At 47.7% G+C, this 22,465-nt stretch overlaps 1 protein-coding gene across 2 annotated transcripts in view; it reads left to right on the forward strand.

Annotated features, from left to right (window-relative positions):
- ANP32A (acidic nuclear phosphoprotein 32 family member A) overlaps positions 1–17,158 on the forward strand; it is a 38,298-nt gene extending 21,140 nt beyond the window's left edge. The window contains exons 2-7 of one of the 2 annotated variants that reach the window (XM_063090489.1): positions 9,334–9,483; positions 9,731–9,853; positions 12,339–12,549; positions 14,235–14,332; positions 16,624–16,687; positions 16,945–17,158. In XM_063090489.1, the coding sequence (XP_062946559.1) occupies positions 9,334–9,483; positions 9,731–9,853; positions 12,339–12,549; positions 14,235–14,332; positions 16,624–16,687; positions 16,945–17,006 (708 nt within the window). In that variant the 3' untranslated portion in view covers positions 17,007–17,158. The remainder of the gene's footprint in view (positions 1–9,333; positions 9,484–9,730; positions 9,854–12,338; positions 12,550–14,234; positions 14,333–16,623; positions 16,688–16,944) is intronic. The other variant, XM_063090490.1, reaches the window with a different exon arrangement.
- The last annotated feature ends 5,307 nt before the right edge of the window (positions 17,159–22,465 follow it).

Genomic DNA, 22,465 nt, shown 5'->3' on the forward strand with positions numbered 1-22,465 from the left:
CAACCATATAAGTCAGCTGGGGCAGTTGATTTGTCCAAGAGTACTTTTAGTGGGGTGCTTTGCCTCAGAAAGTGATTTGCCTCAGTTAGCTATCTAGAATCTACTTGATTGTCCAGAGCCATTGTCCCATCCCCTCCTCTAGCCTGAGTGGTCCCTTACCATTTTACTACTTACAGTAAGCATTTACTGAAAGCCAGCCCCTCTGGGCAGGGCACCTGGGGGACACTGAGACCTAAGACCTTAGCAAGGCTGTGTTTGGGGGAGAGAAAGGAAGAAGAAAGATTGGCCATTCAACAGCTCAGAGAGCCCTGGGGGACAGGGGCAGTTTCGCTGGGAGGGATAGATTGGTGGAATTCCTGTTGTCTACGAGGGGAAGTGCTCTATAAACTGTAATGTGCAAGACCAGGTGGTGTTACCGATGTTGCTGCAGATCAGGGAGGCCAGCAGAGGGGTGAGGCAGGGACAGACTGACTGCCTTGGGAGGAGGTACAGGATTTTCATCAGGGAGCACTGATAGGTGGGGACGGGGGAATCCTACTCTGGATTTGTACTTGATCCCCGTGGTCTTCAAAAGCTTTTGGACAGGGGAGTAGTGAGACATGATGTGTGTGATCAAAGCAGTGTTTTAGGAAGATTGATTAGGATTTACCCTCTTTGCTCTCTGGGCCTTCCTTTTCTGTCTCTTCATGGCTTTTCTGTTGCTTGGGGACAGCGCTATGAGAAGCACATGGTTTTTATTGTGAACCACAGAATCAGTGAGCTGGGAGTGGGACTCCAGGAGGTGAGGTGTCTGGTTTTTGCCCCCTCAGAGGAGCTCTGAGGCCACCTAATGATCTGTGAGATAACAAACATAAGATGGGCTGATGCCAGACTCCCACATTTTGGAACCCAGCGCCCTGCACCTCTGAGGACAGTTTTTATGATCCTGATGTGTTTTAAGAGATTAGATGATTGATTTTCCTGTTTCACTCATTACCCATGATAATTGCCCCAGGTCCCAGATTTCCTTTATCAATGGTGAATCCAGGGCTTCTTGGCCCATGAAATCACCCACTTTTTGGGGAGCAGTGACTAAATTTGGATGTGGGGTGGACACTCACTCAAAGTGTATGGACCCACAGAATTTTGGAACTAGAAGGGACTTCACCTCTGTACTCAGGCTCCATTGTCCAATGTATGGCTTAGAGGACTGGCAGAAGCCTGTCCCCGAGGGCACACGGCAAGGTAGTGGAAAGTGGAGACCAGTGCCCAGGTAGTCAGAAAGCCTGATGAGCATCCTTTGCACTTCACCTAGGTGCTTCTTGTTCCTCTTTCCTTCTCTTCCTGCTTGCCATTCAGATGCCACCTGCTTAGACTAGTACATTCATTGGACCCTGCTTCCAATTCCTGCCTCTTCGGGTCTTCCAGCATCCACCGAAGGTAGGAATGGAACAGCCATTTAGAAGATAGAGCTTGCTAGATTTTCACTTGATCATATCACCTGCCAGTTCCAAAACCCTCATCTGCCCTTTTCTCCACTGCACCCCTCTCCCCCAGCAAAGTCAAACCCAAGACAGCTCTCTGGGCTTAATTCTTGCTGCTCTGAACACTTTCCTGTGCATACTCTTAAATCGAGGAACTAGGGAGGGGCTGGACAATCAGGGAAGGCTTCCTGCAGGAGGTGAAACTAATGGGGCCTTGAAGTGGAATAGAATCTAGACTGGCTGGAAGGTAGGAATGAGTTTTAAGGGGAGGCAAGCAAAGGCACAATGTCAGGGAGGGGCCCAGCTAGGGTTCACTAGCTATACAGGCCCATTTGACAAGCCCAAAGTCCTGGTCCTACACCCATCCCAGGCCCTGAGTCACTGGCTGGAGGAAGCACATGCAGTGGAACCAGCTCCTCTGCTTTGGCAAATCAGAAACCAGTCCTTCCTCACACTCGCCAGAGGAGAGAGTAAGCCTAGAACTGAGGAAGCCGGTTCCAGGCGGCCCCCAGCGAGTCACAGGGTTTATGTTAATGCGGGCCCTCCCCACACCTTGGTTTAGCCTATGAGCTGGGCCCTGGCGGACAGCTTAATTACCGCTGCAGCAGCCTCAGCTCCCTAAAATAATAAGGATGGCGTCACCGACTTCCCGTGGCCATGTGCTCCGTGCTTGCCTTCAGAGCTCTATTGTAGGAAACAACAAAAAATCAGAGACACAGATGCTGTTTTCTCGGAGAGATATTTTTGTTTCGTTTCTAAACTAATGTCGTACCCTGACCCTAGTTAAGATGTTAAAAGATCTTTGAGAGGTATGGAGACCACAGAATAGGCTTCTGTTAGCAGAAACTGGAAAGCTATGTTGGTGATCTGTTAATTCTGTGGTCTTGCACTAGGGATCTTGATTTCTGCCCCAGAGTGGCGATGTGTGGTGTGGGGGAAAAAAATCACCCAGCTCAGGGTTCCTTGGCTCTAGGCCCAACTCTGGACCTTGCTTCCTCCTCTGGAAAAAGAGGACTAAACTAGACCAGCATTTTGCAAACTGTAGGTTATGTTAAAAAAAAATTTTTTAAGTAATAGAAAAAAGTAATCATAAGGGTAAGTTTTGTTTCAGTTGTGTGTGCCTTTACACACTCAAAAATGTGTGTGCTGAGCCAAGGTGTAGAATATATTTCTTGCTGTGGGTTCTGGTCAGAAGCCAATGGCCTAGATGATCCCTGTGGCCCTTTTAGCTTTCAAAATGTCTGAGTTTTCTCCCAGAGCCTTGACTTTTCCCCCCATGGAACCTGACTCATATTTTCAGTTTTTACCATGCTGGCTGTTAAGCAAAACTATGGGTTTTATGGTTAAAACAATAAAATCACAAGCATCTATCACCCACATCTAAAGCTGTAGTGTCTCAAACAGATTGGCCTTCTAACTAGAAATGGGATCTGCAACAGGGGATGGCCCATTTAAGAGCTGACCTATTTAAAACCCATGAGGCACCAAAAAACACAGGGTCAATTTGATTTGAGTCTTCTCTTCTGTGCAAAGACTGGAACCTGAAAACTAAATTGGTCGGTCTGACAAGACTGGAACCAAAGCTACAGATATGTATTGAATTCTTGCTCAGTGAAGGAAAAGAAAGTTAAGGCTTGAGGTTAGTGTCAAAAGCAAAACAGCCATTCTTGGTTCTTCAATAGGTTAAGAGGCCTCATTTTCCCTAAGGAAGCCTTGCAGACAGCTTATGTGACTCAGATCTGCTAACCTGCCCTTTGTTCCCATTCCTGTGCCTTGACCATGGACACAGAAGTACAGATGGCCATGGCTAAAGGGAAGGCAAGTGGCTTTTTCCAAGCTGTGGGTGCTCTAAGTACATTATTTCATTTAATCCAACCGTAGGTGATGAGTGTTACAGTCATTAGAGGAAATGGAAGCACAGAGAAGTGAGATGGGCTAGTGAGTAGGAAATTTGGACTTTAGCCAGGTCTCTCTGACTCTAGAGCCTGCCTTCTGTCTACCTCTCCACATTGCCTTGGGAAGTACTGGAAAAATAAAGAGCAGTTCTCTCTGATCCTGTCCTTCAGGGGGGTCTGTTTTATGCCCAAACTGTCCATTTTAATCAGGGCCAACTTCAGGGGCATGTGACCTGTGAATTTTTTTGAGCAAGGGGCCCCACATTTTCATTTTGTACTGGACCCTGTAAATTGTTTAGCCAGTCCTGGCTTTGATGGACTGCATCCACTTTCTCAGTCTTTCTGGGTCCCTCTTGTCTACCTATAGGGTACCTGTCCTATCTGGTGGAGGCATTTGAAGAATGCACTCTGCCCCAAACTCAATTCTGCTGCCTGGCACACTGGACTGGAGTTGTTTACTAGCTGGCTGTCTCCTCCCAGCCAGCCACCACCTCTTGCTGGCAAGGACCCCGACCTTGGCTCACCACTGCTTCCATGTCCCCTCAGAGCACCCTGTGTGGACAGGGTGGAGATCTGTATGCAGAGCACTGGGTCAGGTCAGAAGGAGAGTACTGACCTGCTTCTCAGAAGCTTGTACTTGTCTTAGGGGCACAAGATATGCACCAAAAAGCATTGTTTGTAAAAGGTAGGGTTCATTTAACATTTATTCAACCACTTACACTGTTAAATTTCATGATAGTTTGACTCACTTCTGTATTCCCAGCACTTAGTGTTGTGCCTGGCACAATAAAAGGGACATTTGTTAAGCAGTGGCTCTGGTGTCCGTTCCCTGCTAGGCTGATTATGGAGAAGGACAGTCCCTGACCTCTAGGAGGATCAGATGCTTAATACACGATTAAATGATTCATGCAACAGCTGCCCTCAGTGCCCCAGGATGCTCAGAGCTGGGTGCTGGGAAGGCTTTCTGGGGAGGGGGACTTGGACTAGATTTGTAGTGCAAAGGTGAGAGGTGTGGAATGCTGAGGATGGGGCAGTGGGGGAGAGGGAGCTCCAGAACGGAGGTCTTGTTTAGGAACTCGGAAGTTTTCCCAAGGCAGTGGGAAGCCAGGCATATTTTCTAGGCTGGAGTTTACACTTTATAGGTTAAACAGTTATCATCATTCTCTTTCTACGGAGGCAGAAGCCTGAGGCTGGGGGATAGACCTGGCATCATTCAGTGGTCAAGGCCTGTTCCCAGTAGTGCAGGCAGCCTCCTGACCACCACACACATTCCCTGGTCACAGAGACCTCATGTGGAGGCACTTGTGACAGTGACCAGGGCTGTGATGTTGGTAATGGAGAGGAAAGGTCAAATGTGAGAGATTTCTAAAGACAAGATTTCACAGTTTTGAAACAAACAACAAGCTGATCCTTAGAGTAATAATGTGTCTGTGTTTATCGTGGAAGTTTCAGCTCCTGTTGGTGAGAAAGGACTGACGCACGTCCTTGCTTTGGGGACAACTTTTGTAGGAAATGCAGGGGCAGGGGCATTCTGACTTCTTGGGAACTTTCAGTGACTCCCCAGTGACATCTCTAGGGGACAGAATGTGAATGTTAGGGCTTCTCTTGGGTGTTATCAACTTGAGGAATGAAGTGTTGTTGTCTTGGGTGTTTTTTAAAAGCTCCTGATACAAGCAGAGTAATTCCAGTTGTTGGGCTGAAGAGAGTAACCACATTTGGGTATTTTTAAATGGCCAGTGGAATTGGGAGGGTCTAAACCCAAAGTACACGTTTTCAGTTTAATTTTAACTCTGCATCTCGCTCACACCCAGGACTCGGCAGAGGAAACGGGCCTTAAGATTTTTCTTTTTTAAGCAGAACACACCCTGGATGTGAAGGGAATGTTCTCTTCACATGGAAGGGTTAGAGCGGAGTCTGCCAAGTGCAGAGGAAGTGGCTTGGAATTGTAGCAGTAGTCTAGGGTGGGTTCGAGCCTGCCCTGGAGCACTGAGAAAGTGTGGCCCTAGTGCAGGCTGGCAGGGCCAGGGGGGTGGCCGGGATGACTTCCACGCGCCAGCCAAAGGGGCTGATGTTTTTGTTTTGTCCTTTTTGGTCTATTTCAAACATTTCCCAGGCAGCTCACCTGCCACCCCCATTGTGACACATCCCCCGCAGTGGGCTTCCCCCCACGTGGTTTGGGCTTTTTGGTTATATCAGAAACCTCAGGATCTAAACCCTCGCACCTACTACAGTCTTCTTCGATCTCACCCTAAATACTGCCAAAACCACACCAAGAAGGAAATGCAGAAACAGTGGGGATTCCGGAGGACCTCCCCCACTTCAGAAAAAAATGTGGGGATTTCCCAAGGGAATGGAAGCAGCCACTTGCTATTGGGGAAAATTGGGGTCACGGGCCCCTTTATGGATCCTTGCTCCCTTCTGTAGCGTCGTCTGAGCCAGGACTGGGCTGGGTTCTGTGCTTTGGTTACTGAGGAAGTGTAACGAGGGTGGGGACCTCCGGGAGTGGCACCCACCCCACAGGTGGAACAGTTAGAGGGGCTGAAGCCAGAGGTAGGGGCAGAGAGGTGTGAAATCTTTCCTCGCCCATCGTAAGGGTCACTGCAGAAGCTCCTTTAACAAAAGGCAGGTTAAAAAGAGAAAAGCATAACAACTTTTGTTTAATCAAAGTTTTAAGTGATACGGGAGCCTTCAGAAAAGAAGACCCCAAAACCAGGGAAAACTGTCTATTTTCATGCTTAGGTCCCACAGCCATGCAGAAATGTGATTGGACAAAACGGTAGGATCTAATGATGATAGACAGGGGAGAGGGAGACCCAGCAGGCCTGTCCATATTCTTCTTGGCCTCTCTGTGTAGCATTTCTTCCTCCCAGTATGGGGTGGGATCCCTCTGGAATGAGGGTCTTCAAGGGAGAAAGGTGAGAGTGCCCTTTCTAGGTTTTATGGCTTTGCTTTGGGGTAGAGGGGTTCTAGTTTCTATGAGCTGCCTTGGAGAAGAAGAGGTATTGTGGTTACTGTGACTCGGAGTGGGGGGTTGTGGGGAGGAGACGAGGATGGGAGAACAAGTGGCGAGGGACAGGAGGGCAGGAGGTCAGAGAGAGCTGCTTCTGAGACCTTCCAATCTCCTTTAGTTCAAATACTCAGCTTGCCAAAGAGCCATACTCTGGGGTATTGTGTTGTTCTGTGCCCCATCACAGACGAGAACATGTAGAATTGAGTTGGGGGTCTGGGAGAGCTTTTTCCCTGTACTTGGGAATGTCAGAGAAGCCTTCACCTCAGTCCAGTAGACATCTTCCTGGGATTTTAGGATGGATGGTTCTGATGTGGCTGTAAAATGGAGAGAATACCTCATAAATCCCCCATGGAGTGATTGTGGGGATTAAATGAGACTCTGTGGGAAGCACTTAGAGTGTGCCTGGTGAGTGCTCAAGAAAGATCAAATGATTATTTTTAATACAAGCACCAGTAGTGGCGGCTTTTGCATATTGTCACCCAGAAGAGTGGCCACCGGTTTGGGTGTGGTGAGAGGTGCTGGGGATTGGCCTGGTCAGCACTCCAAAACCTGTGTCATTCTGTAGGATTCCTAGGCAGCCTGCCCCTGGCTGGCTGGCAGAAGGCATCCCAGGGGCAGGGGTGGCAGGCAACACAGTGCCTCTCCAGGAAAGACGCCGACTTCCTGGAGGAATTCCCTTGACTGCTGCCAGCACCACCTCTCCCAGTCACTGAGGCCCTCCTCTCCTTGGCTAATGGCAGTAAGAGGAGAAGCACTTGACATGTCTAGAAAATCTACATGTCTGAAGTCTTGAGGGTAGACTGGAATCTCTTCTCATATTTGTCTTTGGAGCTTCAGGAATTTCCAGGGCCTTCCAAGGAAACCAATTACTAAAGAAGACTGTGGGCCTTATGACTCCAGTGTTTACTGCAAACAAAGGAGGGGTTCCCTTCCCCCATGCAGTTACTCTCCCTCCATTCGCTCTGGCCCCTCTTGGAGACTGAGGGGATTGTGAAAGGACTGAAATTCCCCCTGCCAGATCCAGTGAAAAGCTGGATCTTAGTGGCCAGTTTCTAGTCTGGTAGAGGGCTGCCTGGCATTCCCTGGCCTTCCCCACTGTGGCTCTGCCAGATGGAACCCATGGACCATGGCTGTCCTGGGTGGAGCACTGTGCCTCCATCCTCCAGGGAAGAGTCAATGCAGGGCCCTGCAGGGCTCTGAGGTCCGGCTGTGTCTCAGAGCTCCCTGTTCAGCCCCTGGCAAGGGTGGACTGAGGAGGGGCATAGCAGCCTACTGTGGACTCTGTTCCCATCTCCTTTCCCCCCAAGTTTCCACTTGGTCCAGAGATGCCTGAGTAAGAGGGGCACCTGGAGGATTGTGGTAAGCCGGTCATCCTGGGCCTACAGGAAGAAGCGGGAGCAGCCCAACAGGGACTGTTAAAAGGCCTATTTGCTTATCCAAGAGAAGAAAAGGCACTGAGGGGCAGGAGCAACCCACTGGTGAGAAAGCAGGGCTTGTGGGCGGAAGTCCCAGAAAGGGAGGCAGCACATCTGGTCGACACAAGTGAGTGTCTCCTGGCAGGCTGAGGGGAGCGGGCAGGTTGGGTGCTGTGTCCTGAGGGGAGTCTTTCAAGCATCAGGTGAAGCCCTGGGGGGGCCAGGTTATCCAGCAGCTGGACTGCTCTGGGGTCGGAGTGAGTAACCGGGCCATCTGCCTGGGGGCCAGGTCCCCAGTCCCCCTCACTGACTCCCTGAGTCATTTTGGCCTGTCTTCTTGCCATCTTTAGGTAGATCCTACAGTCTCACCTTCAGATAAGTCTACCTTTTAACAACCTAATGAGAGGGTGGCTATTTATCAGTTCTTTCCACCTCATTAGAAATAAAAAATTAAGACCCAAATTTTGCGTAAGGGAGGAGGTGGGCAGGAAGCAGGCAGGGCCACAGAGGTGCCTTCAAAGACTGGCTTTGGGATTTTTCCAGCCTTACATTTCATGATGGGCCCATCTGAGGTTGGTCGGTTTCCATTCTCTCCTTCAGTCTGCGCTCAGGACCCTGAGAAGCAAAGTCTAGAGCTGTGCTACCAAAACGATAGCTCCCTTTGTCTCTTTACACTGAGTTAATTAAAACTAAAAATTGAAAGCCCAGTTCCTCAGTCTCACTAGCCAGGTTGCAAGTGCTCAACAGCCATACGTGGCTAGCGGCTCCTCTCTTAGACAATACAGGATGTTTCTGTCCTCGGGGGAAAGTCTATTGGACAGCACTGGCCTAGAGAGTTGGAGGAGTCTCTGATCTCTGCCCCTACCATGGGGCAGGCCAAGCAGGTGACTGTGGTGATGAATGCGAGGCGCAGGTGTGTAGACTCTGCCATGGATGGCAGGAATGGGTGAGAGCAAGTGTATGTGCATGTCTTGGAAGCCATCAGCAAGCAGAGGGTTGCAGACATGTGGAGGAGGGGGAAGGTGGGGCTGAGGATAGGAAGTAGGCAGCAGGCCTCTGGAGGGGGGTCAAAATGGGGCATTCGGTGGGGGGTGAGGGGGCAAGGCCGAGAGGTCCCCTAACAATGTTTTGGCCAGTGCCGGTGGGGATCTGGGCACTATGGTATCTTATTTCATAATGGGGTTTTGGGAGAATGTGGCAGCAGGGTTGGGACCACCAGCCTCTCAGGGGCAGCAGAGCTCATTGGATTTATCTTCTCCAGTTCTGCCAAGTCCTGTCTGGGATGGCCCCCTGGTTCTGCAGCTCTGCTCACCCCAGCACTCTCCTCTCCCCTCATTATGCTGAAGGCAGAAAGACCAGGCTGGGCAAATCCATCCTTTGGTTGTTCACTGGTACAATGATCTGGAAGAGCCAGGCAAAGTGACATGTTTAGTACTGATGGACTGCTTCCTGGGCCTGTCTCCCCATTCTATAAGGAGGCCTCTCTAATACCCTTCCCCTACCTCAGGCCCCTTTCCTTGCTTCCATTCACATGGTCCTTCCCTTTCCAGGTGAAAGAGCTTGTCCTGGATAACTGTCGGTCAAATGAAGGCAAAATCGAAGGCCTCACAGATGAATTTGAAGAACTGGAATTCTTAAGTACAATCAACGTAGGCCTCACCTCCGTCGCAAACTTACCAAAGTTAAACAAACTTAAGAAGGTAAATAGAGTGTAGTGAGCCCTGAGTGCTGGGTGGCAGGGTTGGGGAGCAAGAAGGGGGTTATTACTTTGTGTTTGGGGAAGGTAATTGAAGGTAAAGTGGGTGCGTGCACCAGCATGCCAGATAGTTCCCTGAGACTACTTCCCTTGCTTGTCTGTCTGGGGAGAGCCGGGTGGGTGGCTCTGAGCTGAGTGAGAACCTTCATTTTCAAAGCCATTTCTGCTTTTTCTCTCTCTGCCTCGTTTAGCTTGAACTAAGTGATAACAGAATCTCAGGGGGCCTGGAAGTATTGGCAGAAAAGTGTCCGAACCTCACACATCTTAATTTAAGTGGCAACAAAATTAAAGACCTCAGCACAATAGAGCCACTGGTAAGTCATTTGGATCCTCCCCTCTCCATGGGGGTAGAAGGCAGGGAGGAATTGGTATCAGGAAATTCTACTTTTGCATTTGTAAAATGTCTTTATTTTCACTTATGTTAATTTCTTTGACTCTTATTTAGTTACTATCTCTGCTCAGTCCATAGAGAAACTGAGGCCTAGAGAAGTTAAATAGCTTGACTGAGATCACATGGCCAGAATGGGCGGTTATTGTGAAGGCGGGGGTAGGACTCTAGCCTCGATTTCTGGTCTCATACTTTTTTCCTCATAGTTTCTGCTCAGCTTTAAAAACCTGAGCTATAATTTCTTCTGGCTCAGGGCATGCATGGCTGGTTTTGACCATCTTTGAGGAGAAAGGAGCTATCCAGGAACTAAGCTGACCCTGGAGGTGGACTCAGATTTTCTTCTTAGGTGGCTGGCCTGTGCCCGGTGGCTCTGAACAGTGGGAGATGGGTCAGCTGACACTGGACGCCGGGATGACGGAGCTGTGTGGTGTGGAGCCTACTGCAGGCCTTCCCCAACACAGCCTGGGGACAGCAATGCTGGCACCCATCGTTGGTGTGACCTGTGCTTCTGGTGCCTCCACTCATCCTCAAAGAGCCAAACACCCCAGACTTCACTGATTTGCTAGCCAGAAAGGGGCAGGTCACAGACAGAATCACAATTTTTGCATTACTAGGATATGAACTGCTATTTTCCTTTGATTTTAAGGAAATAACTAAGATGTGTCATTGATTAAATAACAGTTTTTCTGAAATAGATAAAACTTCCACATTAAGTAAACACACCAATTGTAAATTTATACATAAGAGTCACCTCGTAAACCAGGCATCTTAGAATCAGAGAAAGGAACTTGGAACATTTGCCAAGTTTCCCTTTTCTGGGTCTGTAGTGGGGAGGTTGGAGTATCCCTCGGTTTGGGTTTGCAGGGTTCTTGTCCAAAAAGCACTCCTTGCTCTCCATGGACACTCAAGGGGCTTGTGGATGGGCCAGGGTGGCAGGACAGGAAGCTGGCATTTCTTTTCCAAGCTCACACTTTACCTGTCCATCTGTGGCATGGGGTCAACTAATGAAATATGCTTCCTACAGAACTTTTTTGGGGGTCTTCTGCTGGTCTTCTAGGAAAAGGCAAAACTATTTTTATCTGCCTAGAAGTCTTGATTTCATGATTTTGTAATTATGAAAGGAAAAATCTTTGAAGTCCTGTATATATGTGTTTCAGGTGTGTGATACGTGGATCAAGTATAAAACATCCTCATTAAACACTGTGATTTGGTCACCATTAGAGACCAGACACACACACTCACATACTCTCACACTCCCATTTCTCCCTGCCCAGATCACACGTGTTCAGTAGCTTCCGCATCCCTGATTATCAGTGTGATGCACTACACTCACCACCAGGGGTGGGAAACTGCTTTTGGTTGGGGGGTACTGGGCTCACCCACACAGACTGTATCCCAGACTTCCTCCGTGCCTTTGGCCCTCTGCTGACAGTGACCCAGATCTCAGTCACAAACTCTTGGTGAAAGCAACCTAGCTCCTAGCATTGACCCTGAGGGGCAGTGACTTTACTCCGCAGTTGAGCCTGACCCCGTTGGAACAGAGACTCAGCCCAGGTCAGGTTTCTTGTACCTGGTGCCTTGGAAATGGTTGTGGTGGGAAGTTAAGATGCTGCTCTGTTCCTTGCTAGCCCTGTGACCCTTTACTTCCTGGGCCTCAGTTTCCTCCACTGTCAAACAGGGATAGTAGCTTGGGCTAGAACCTATCTGGTATAAAGCTTTGACAAAGCACATTGTGTGAGATGCTGTGGACAGATTCTGAATCCTCCATGGGTTTTTTTCTTGTCCTTTTTGACAGACAGTGTTTCAGAGAGTAAGAGCACAGGTATGAAGTTGGGCTGTCTGATTAAATCCCAATTCTGTGCAATCTGGCAAATGAATTGGTACTTGTTTCTGCCTTACAGGAATTGTGAGGATAAATTGACATAATACATTAAGTGCTATGTTAACTGCCATCATCATCACTATTATTAGGTGCAGAGGGAGTTAGTTTATTGGTTCATGTCGCCTTGTTAGTTCCCCTCTGGCTCCTTTATCACAGGGCAGGTAGCAGAGCTCTTGGCATGTGAACCATGAGAGCGCCAGTTAATTTCAAGCCAGTCACTGTTAAGGCAAAAACTATAAATAGCAGAACAAAAGTATTAACATTGGATGAGGCCTAAAGATCCTTGAGTCCGACTCCCCATTTTCTAGTTGAAGACATTGAGGCCCACAAACCAGGGGTGAGGTGTCTGGGCAGAACACTAGGGCTCAGCAGAGCCAAACTCGAGTTTCCTTGTCACCTGCATGTCTTGGGCTCTCCACACCATCTCATGTCATCCTGCCTGTTTCCTGGGGTTGTCTCCCCCTTTCCCTCCCCTTCCCACCCACCTCCTGCAAATCGCTCACTGTCAACTTCATTTTTCCACTTGCAGAAAAAGTTAGAAAACCTCAAGAGCTTAGACCTTTTCAATTGTGAGGTAACCAACCTGAACGACTACCGAGAAAATGTGTTCGAGCTCCTCCCGCAACTCACGTATCTCGATGGCTTTGACCAGGATGACAAGGAGGCCCCTGACTCAGATGCAGAGGGCTATGTGGAGGGCCTGGACGACGAGGACGATGACGAGGAGGAGGACGAGGATGGTGGGTGGCAGGGGGAGGGCCAGGGCTGCAGGGCTCACCCTGAGGCTTTGGGGCTCCCCCTTGGCTGTTCAGGGGGGTAAGCTAGGTTTTGGGAGGTCTGTGCCCAGCTGTCTACTGGCCGCCTGTTTCTAACACTGGGGGGAATGGAGCTGTCTGGTGTTTGCCATGGTCCTTGATCTGTCTCATTGGTGGAATCTCCTAAAAGAATAGGACATGAGCCCCAGAAAAACATCCTGAGATTCTCCAATTGCATAGTAGGAGGGTACTTCCAAAAGTTCATGAAAAATAGAATTAAAAGATAATGCAAATCTTTCCATGAACTTTTCGAAGACCCCTCGTAACTCCTCTAAAACCATAGAGCTGGTGGGTTAGCTCAGTTGTTTAGAGCATGGTGCTAGTAACTCCAAGGTCCAGGGTTCAATCCCTATACCAGCTAGCCATCAAAAAAAAAAATCTAGGGCTGAGCCCGTGGCGCACTCGGGAGAGTGCGGCGCTGGGAGCGCGGCAACGCTCCCGCCACGGGTTCGGATCCTATATAGGAATGGCCGGTGCACTCACTGGCTGAGTGCCGGTCACGAAAAAGACAAAAAAATAAAAAATAAAAATCTAACCGAATCCTCGCTTTAATTTTTGTCCCTTTTCTAACACCCCCCAGGGAATGAGATTGTACAGTGTTTCTTTCTAGTGTGACTCTAGACTTAGACCTTCCTCCAGAGAAGAGGTGGGGTGTGGCCTGAAGACCCCATCTCTCTGTCTGGATGTCCAGTCGTGGAGATGAGGACATGGACTGGAGAGGTTGTGGGGCCCCCTGGTGGCTGCAGCCCACAGGACCGCAGGCCAGCACTTGGGGGTGTGGCTTCAATCTCAGGAGCCCCAAGGGCTGGGAAGTTGCGGTGGCTGCAGGTGGCATGTTGGGCTCCCTGGCTGTGCAGTGAGCAGTCAGGGCCTTCAGGAAGGGAAGAAGGAAAAGAGGGGAGCTCCTCCTCTTCCCTTTCCACCTTCCCTTGCCACCAGCACAGTGTCTTCCCTGCAGGTCTTCATGACCAGGGTAAAGTTGAGAAGTGAGACACTTGCCCAATTACTTCAGACAAAGGATTTTGTTTTTTCCTTGTGAGATTGGGAGTTTTTTTGCAAGATATTTAGATACCCTGTTTGCTTTGGTGGGTATCTTGTGACATGACAGGAAGGACCCAGGACTGGCAGTCCTGACACCAGGTTTCCAGGCCCAGCCCTACCACAGTCTATGGGTGACCTTGAACAAGTCTTTCCAAGTTCCTTGGGTTTCTCACCTTTATAGTGAGGAGTTTGGCCTAGATGCTCTTTCCAAATGTGTTGACTTCACAGCTTTCCCAGGCCCTGTACCTTGTTCCTCTGATCTGACAATTTGTCTGTGGCCTCAGCCTCTACAAGGAATCATACACTTTCCTGAAACTTGTGAGGAGGCTTCTCTTTTGGGTTACTTCAGGATGCTTGTCCTTTGGAGTACTCCAGGATGTATTTAATCATGTTGGCACTGTTCTCATGAGAGGCAGAGCGGCAGCCTCTGGGCTTGGCTGGATGTGGGAGGATCATGGGCCCATCCTGAAGACCCAACCCCTGCCGGGCCCATCCACCTGGGCCTCCTCTGCGTGCGCAGGAGCCAGCTCACCACCAATCTGTTCTTGTGCCCTGTTTCTGTTGCACAGAGGAGGAGTATGATGAAGATGCTCAGGTCGTGGAAGATGAGGAGGACGAGGATGAGGAGGAGGAGGGTGAAGAGGAGGACGTGAGTGGAGAGGAGGAGGTGAGGGGTCTGGGCTGGCAGGGGCGCTGCTCCCTGAGTATCTCTTCATTGCTGCCTCTGAGTCCCAGTAAATGCCTCCACAGTCAGCCTTGGCTGTCCAGAAGACCTGTTTAGAAAGTCACTCCCCCAGGTCAGGGAAATAGTTCCTTTCAGAGCCTTCTACTGTGCTGGTTTTGGGTAGGTAAGACATGCAGCAAGGTCTGGGGAGGTTGAATTAGGAGTCGGGGAGAGGATTCTGGAGGCAGGGACTTGGCTGGAGTAAACCTGGCCCTTGCTTCTATGTGAAAATTAGCTCTTAAGGGAAATATAGAATCCATGTCCCTGTTTTCTGCTTTTTTGCATTCTTATGTTAATTAAGATATTCACTGAGCACTTAAATGGTGTGCTAGGGAAAATTCAAGACTCTCTTGGATTGATAGGTAGTAGGATAAGACACTGCTGGATCCCAAATCAGAGCATGACAGGGGTCACCTGCACACCGCAGGAATAATGCATCGGGAATTGGCCGTTATCTGAATTGGCTGGTTCCAAGTCTTTTGTTTGTTTCTTTTACCAACATCTGTGAAAGGTCTGTGAGGGATAATACTATGCAGAGGTTAAAAGCACAGTCTGTGGGGCAGGGCGAATCCCAGCTCTACCACTTGCTAGCTGTGTATCCCTGGAACAGTTACTTGACCTTTCTGAGCCTATTTCTTCATCTGTAAAATAGGAATTATGATATCATTCACATTCAGTTGTTAAGAGGATAAAATACAATACAAGTGACATGCTTTAGGACAGTGTCTGACAAGGGTAAGTGTTTGACCACTTAACTGTAGGTGTTCACAGCCCTCGAATTCCTGGCACGATGTGCTGGATTTTGGGTTTGGATGTTCTGAGTCTCTCTAGAGCACAGTCATTTTCCATGACTTGTTCAGAATTCTAAATCAACTCTTGCTAATGGCCAAAGTTAGACCTGGGGCAGTTTAAAGTGACAATAGCAAGTTCAAGGTACCTGCATCTCCCCCACAGCAATCCCTCCTTCTTCCCTGCTTTCCTGTGTCCCTTGATTGAGGGTCGCCTGCCACACAAGAGTGGCTGAGGCAGGGTCTCTAGGCCAGCTGGCCGGCCCCAGGCCTAGGAGAAGCAGACAAAGGAAAACGGAAAAGCTGGTGAAATTAGTGTGTTTTCTGTCTAGCTCTGCTGTGGAGTTTCTCTTCTTCCTAGGTCTAGGCTGTGAGGCTTGCCTCTAAAGAATATTGTGAGTATTTTAAAAACAAATAAAGAATTTAAAAAAACAGTTTCCCCTAGGACAGCGCAGTAAATCGTGTTGGCTAATGGATTTCCGTCTTGCTCTTCCTGTCACAAGAGTCCCAGCATGCGGATTTGGTTTTGTTTTGGGGTTTTGTTTTGTTTTGTAATCTCATCGACTGTCTGCATATTTCCAGCTTCCAGTTATAAAGAGATCTTATGCACCCAAAAAAAACAGTGTTAGCAAACAGACTGATGAGGGAAATATTTGGTGACATTATAAAAGGATATAGAATTTCCCTTGACAAAAAAAAAGTCTGTTACCAACTTTTTTTAAACTGGGCTTGCCTGAAGCTTTGGGAACAGGACTCAACATACAGAGATTCAACTAGCATGTAACTTTCAGGAGCAGCGTGAAGCAATGGCCCTCTGTTGAGAAGGAAGTCATGTTGCTTGCTGTGAATTCAAGCCAGTTGGGAATGATGTCCTCAGGGGATTTTATATCTTCTTTTTCCTTCCCTTCCAAGTGATCCACATTTGGAAGATGGTGAAGGGCTGGGCAGAGTGAAGTTGGACTTTCCCACAGAATCAGGAATTGCTCCAACTGAGGTCTTCCCTTGAAGCCAGAACTAGATTGAGGATGGATAAAAGAAAGGATGGCCTATTTTTACAAGGCAGGGCGTCTGCTTGGGGAACTTTTTTCTCCTAAGAGAGCATGCAGACTGGAAAGCTGCCTGATTTATAGGGACTTCAGATCAGGAGTTTTTACCTTTGGGGTGGAATCCACAACCGCCTGAAATTGCATATATATATTGTGTGGTGAGGGTACTCTCTGGGGAAAGAGTTCAAAGCTTTCTGCAGGTTCTCAGATGGGTCCTTGATCTACAATAGATTAAGAACCTCTGCTTTACATTCATCCTGGTTGGCAGGCCTTGGTATGAGGCTCTGAGAAGCTGGGGGTGGCCCCACTGTTTTGTGCTCAGTATTAGGGAAAGTGGCTTTCTCAGCACGTTCCTGGGCCAGGGGTGTTACTAATGTTCTGGTGTCTGTCTTTTCTCTAGGAGGATGAAGAAGGTTATAACGACGGGGAGGTAGCTGATGAGGAAGATGAAGAAGATCTTGGTGGTATGGCAGTCTTTTTACTCTCAGCTGGTAGCAGCCTCGCCCCTTTGGTTTGACATTGGACTGTTCAGGCTGAGGACCCTGGCAATAGGCAGAACACTTCTATCTGAGGCCCCATATGCCTTCCTGGCTTTGCAGATACCTTGCCTCAGTTTCCCAGGATAGCAAAGCTTCCCAGATGTGTGGTTTCTCAGTGGGTGGGTTGAGTTAAAGAGGTGGAGTCATTATCTCATCTAAATGCCTTTTTCTTACTCTTCCAGAAGAAGAAAGGGGTCAGAAGCGAAAACGAGAACCTGAAGATGAGGGAGAAGATGATGACTAGGTGGAATAACCTATTTTGAGAAATTCCTATTGTGATTTGACTGTTTTTACCCGTATCCCCGCCCCCCCCTCCAAATCCTGCCCCCCGAAACTTATTTTTTTCTGATTGTAACGTTGCTGTGGGAACGAGAGGGGAAAAGTGTACTGGGGGTTGTGGGGGGAGGGAGGGCGGGAGGGGGTGGAATAAAATACTATTTTTACTGCCACTCTTTATTTTTTTCCCCTACTTTTTCTTTGTGTCTGGTTCTGTCCCTGTAAATGCGATAGCTGAGTACACACCAAGGGGGCATTTGTTCCTAACTCTCAAAGAGGATGGTTTGGAGGTCTCTTACATGTCCTGGTGTTTCCCAAGTCTCTGGAGTTGGTGGGACAGCCATAGCTGGCCTTCATGTGGTTACTCGAAGCCCGAGAGGGGCTGAGCACCAGCCGTATCTTTAATACTTGCTTCGGTTCATGTGGTTTCTGCATTTCTTGGGCCTGGTAGAGGTATCCAACGTCATGGTTTGTAAATAGCAACCTAAAGGCATATTTGGCACTGGTTTGGAGACATTCCCCGTCTCTCATCCCTTTTCCCCCTTCACAGATGGTGGTGGGCTTCGCTCTCTACAAAGAGGACTCTGATGTTACTCTTGAGAGCTATGAGCCAGAGAGCTGAAAACGGCAGGCTTGTGAGTCGCAAGTTAAATGGATTTGGCAATTAGAATTAAAAGAGAAGAAACAAACCCTCAAACTTCAACCTCTTTAAAAAAAAAACAAAAAAACTGTCCTATCTTGTTCTGTAAAATATTAGAACACTTTGTTTTACAAAAATGACAAGAAAATTCTTCCACATGTACTTCTGTGCTTAGTACATTTTTATAAACCTAAGCACTGGAGACGTTGCTGCATGTCGGCTGGGTTTTTTTTTCATACACCCAAGCACGGAAAAACTAAATGCAAAATTGTATTTTCTTACCTAGTGGAAATCTGAAATGACTGCAAATTCCTAGTGAATGTACAGGTTTGCTCTCATGTCCCTCTTCTGAATTGCTTTAGAAGTGACGTGTTATTTCCTCCCCCGTGTTTCATCTGTATAAAAGAACATCTGCTCGTTTTTCTCCTGCCCCTCAGAAGAGCCAAACTTTGAGTTTTATGTCTGTTTGTCATTGATAAATTTCAATAAATCTTTTTATACAGTTTTTTTGGGGATGGCTTCTTTGAGTCCAGCAGGCCACTGATCTTTCTAAGATGCATTCCAGATAAACTGCTAATTGAGGGGGAATCTTTGTTACCTGATTATAGGATATATAACTTGATACTAAGTTTGGAAATTTTTTATCTCAAAGCAAGACTCGGTGGTATATCTTCATTAAAAACTTCCTTAAAGAAAGAGATAAAGATAAAAAGTTACTTTAAAAAACCCACCAAAACAGTCACCAAAAAGTTGGATCAACCTTGGAATCTTGTTTTGAATATCTTTAATTGTTTTGTTTTTTGTACTGTAAAAAGAATGTATGCTTGAAAACTCAGGAATGTATAAAACAAATTATTTCACAACCCAAAGATTCACATATGGTGTTTTATTTTGTTACTTTTTTACTTAATATTATTAATGATCATTTCTCTCTACCTCTAAATACTTTTCAAAAGCATATATCTTAAATGGCTACATGGTAGTCGATCAACTATATTCTGATTTGCTTGATTTTAATCAAATGTTAGATGTTAAGGGTAATTTCCACCTTACCACTACAGTGGATATTCCATTATGTATGTACTCACTCATACTTTTTGTGGATTTCTTAGTACAAACACTTGGAAGAAAAGTCATTGGACCAACAGTTACAACATAAGGCTCATGTATGAGGTTCCATGATGTTTTCCAGAGGGTTATACCAATTTACTGTGGTGGTCTATACAGATGCACTTATATTCATTCTCAGCATGATAGCCTTGAACCCCATAGTAAGACCTAGTTCCTTACAATGGCTTACAGTCATTGTGTGATCCCAGCAGTGCCAGGTGCTTCCAGGAGAGCCTGTAACCTACCGCAGTCTCTGAGCAGTGCCCCGGCCCTGCCCTTTGGGGCAAGCTGCCTCTAGCTCCAGGCATAGGATGGGGAGGTGGCCTACTGCAGCTAATTACCGGGGCTATGCTGATGAACTAGGCAGGCCTGCTCTGTGCCTTTCAGAGCTGCTGAAAACATGGGAGTAGGGCAAAATTGAGAGATTCTCTGCTCTGGCCTCAGATTTTCTGGCTCTGACTCCCTCCATGAGGGATTTTTGGACAAGTTAACTCATGTAGATATGAAAATACTATAAAATGAAATGTGAAACATGATGAATGGGTTAAGTCTGATGGGCCTCAGGAAAACCTTTCTGTATCTTGTCAAGCCTATATGTCAACCCTTGATAAAACTCATGCCCATTTTATAGATGAGGAAAAGTGAGTTTGAGTAATTTGGAAGTAAGAAGAGGTGGGAACTGTGTAAAACCCAGGTCTGTCTGAGGCTATTTCCATTTCATGGAACTTAGTTGTGAATGGCAAAGAGGAAGCATAAGCTCAGCAGAGGCGGGTGGTAGGGAGCAGAGAAGAGCTGACCTTACTGAGCTCTTCCTGTGTGCTTCAAGTGTGCATTAACCATACTTATCTCATTAACCATACTGAATCATCACAGCCGGCCGCCTTATGTAGGTGCCATGACCCTTGTTACACAGGTAGCTTAGAGAGTGTCATTTGCCCAAGGTCATTGAATGGAAAAAATAAACAAACCAGTTCACTTTCTCCCATTATACTCAACATACTTCTGACACCAGCTGTGTGGAGATTTCTCCTCACCAGCAAACAATCTATTCTGCAGCAAACACCAGCTGAGTGTCCTCTAACCTGGAGAGAGCATCAGATCCTGCAGGTTGAGGGCTCAATCCCCAAGACTGCTCTCCACTCCCAGTGCCAGTCACAAGCCCCAAGTTGTTCTACCTGTGCTTCTGACCAACTGGCTATAAATCAGTGTTCCCATGACCCCTTCCTTGGGTTCAATTAATTTGCTAGAGTGGCTCACAGAATACAAGGAAACATGTTTACCAGTTTATTGCAAAGAATATCACAAAGGATAAAGAGATGTATACGGCAGGGAGTGTGGAGCTTCCATGCCCTCCCGGGACATACCATCCTCTGGGAACTTCCATGTGTTCAGCTATCTGGAAGCTCCCTAAACCTTGACCTTTGGGTTTTTATGGAAGCTTCATTATGTGGGCATGATTGAAGTATGGACAATCATGTAGAAATGTGATTGGACCAAAAGGGTGTGATCTAACACTAATAGACTGAATGGGGAAACTCAGCAAGGCCTGTTCAGATTCTTGGCCTGTATGTGCAGCATTTCTTCCTCCTGGGTATGGGGCAGGACCCCTCCTGAAATGGGGATCTTATGACCTACCATCAGATAAGATAGGTCAGATGATTTCTTTTATGGCCAGCTCCAAGTTGGAAAGGCAGAGAGCCAGGAATCATGGAGGAAAACCTATATATCATAATATCACAGTTATTACAGCCAGAAAGAAGCACCATCAGGAATTGACCAGGTGTGTCTGATTCCAGAGCCAACCCTCCTGCCCTTAACACTAAGTGCCTCCTGCCTGCTGCTCTCCTGGTCTGCAACCACCCATATGAGTTAGCTGTGTTGAAGTAGTTCCTCACCCTTGGCCAGCCCTGCCCTGGTGAGGGAGGTTTCATCACTTGGTGTGCTAGCAAATGCCATAGGACAAACATTTGAGAGGGAGGAGCCATTAGAAATCACCCAGTCCAACCCTCTCACTTGACAAAAGAGGAAATCAAAGCCCAGGGAGGGCAAGTGATGTGCCCACGGCCACACTGCAAGGGAGTGGCAGAGTCAAGCCTGGGGCCCAGCACTGCCATTCCTAGGCTTCTGCATCATGTCTCATGACTGAGGGGAGGTCAGCTGTGGTAGAGTAGAAGATACACAGTGAAGCATGTCTTCCAAGAAGACCACAGCCAAGCCTTGAGCGGACAGGACAGGAAGAGCCACGACTCATCAGTGTGTTGGACGTGGCTTTGGAATTCATCATATGTTCTTAGCATCCACAGTGGATTTGGCTTCCTGGTACTGTCTGACATCGATCACCACTGGAATGGCTACACATTTCCTGGAGAGAGAATGATGGTGATGATGCTTCTTGGTTGTGAGCTCCTACTCTGTGCCATATGCTTAAATATATTTTGTCCTTTAATCCCCATGGATGTCACAGATGCAGAAACCGAGGCACAGAGAGGTGAGACAAGTAGCCCAGCTAGTAAGTTACAGGCCTTAGACCTGCATCTTTCTGATCCTTAAGATCTTGTTCTTATCCACTCTGCTGAAAGCACCAGGCAGATGAGGGAAGGGGGTTGAGCAATTCAGTTTGTCTCATTTGCTGACATGCAAAGGCTGTTTTTATCTGGTTCAGAAACTCATTGTTCGTGGTTGGAAGGATTCCCACAGTGGTTCCCTAATAAGCAGCTTTGGAAAACAGTGGCTGTAAGTCCCTGGACCAGCCCTTGGACTGGTCCTTCTGGCTGGCTGGGCTCAGGGGTGAGCAGGCCTAGGAAAGGGCTGGAGATGGTTGGACAGATGGGGACAGATCTGCGGCTGAATCACTGGACAGGCCCTCAAGGCTGGCCACAAATGTGCCAGCAGAGGAGAGGCTAGAGAAAGTTTCAAACCTAATGGGGCACCCATAGACTGCTTAACTGACTGTGACTTAGGGGGTGGATGCAGGGGACATCTGTAAGATTGCCTGCCAAGCATCAGTTCTTCTTGGTGCAGCAACAACACTCAGGGACCATTGGAAGGACTCAGAGATGTGGATCGTTCTCCATTCCTGAAGTTTAGTTGGGCTGACCCCATGCCCTGTGGTTCCTAGAGTAAGCAAGTGACTCAGTTCTGGCCAATCAGCATACTCCAAACCCTGACCACAGTGACTGGTAAAAGGGAGGACTGGAACCCAAATTGGTCAAATGAGGCTTGGTCCCTCGGGGGGTACTGGGCTGGGAGGATGGAGGTCTGGAGCTGTGAAGGCACATCCCTTGCAGAGAGGCAGCCTGAGAATGAAGCCAGAACAGAGCAAAGCAGAGCCAGCCAGCCTCTGGATGATTCCATTCCAGCCTAAAAGAGTCCTGACTAATACAATGAAGTGAAGATACCAACATATACTTGGAAGTTACTGTTCGTTGGGCACTCTACATTATTTTGCTTGTTTCTCATTATAACCCTATCTGGTAGTCATTATTATCCCCATTTCAAAATTGAACAAATGTAAGTGCTCAGTAAATATTAGCTGCTTAGTGCCAGACACAACAATAAATGCTTTATAAAAATCAATCTACTGTTTCCCAGATTTCCCTGATAACCCTGGGGCTTGTCAGACTGCCAGGCCTCTCACCTCTGGGAACTGTGGTTCAGTAGCTCTGCACCGGGGCTAG

Source organism: Cynocephalus volans, chromosome 3 (assembly GCF_027409185.1).
Source record: "Cynocephalus volans isolate mCynVol1 chromosome 3, mCynVol1.pri, whole genome shotgun sequence".
Classification (NCBI taxonomy): Eukaryota; Metazoa; Chordata; class Mammalia; order Dermoptera; family Cynocephalidae; genus Cynocephalus; species Cynocephalus volans.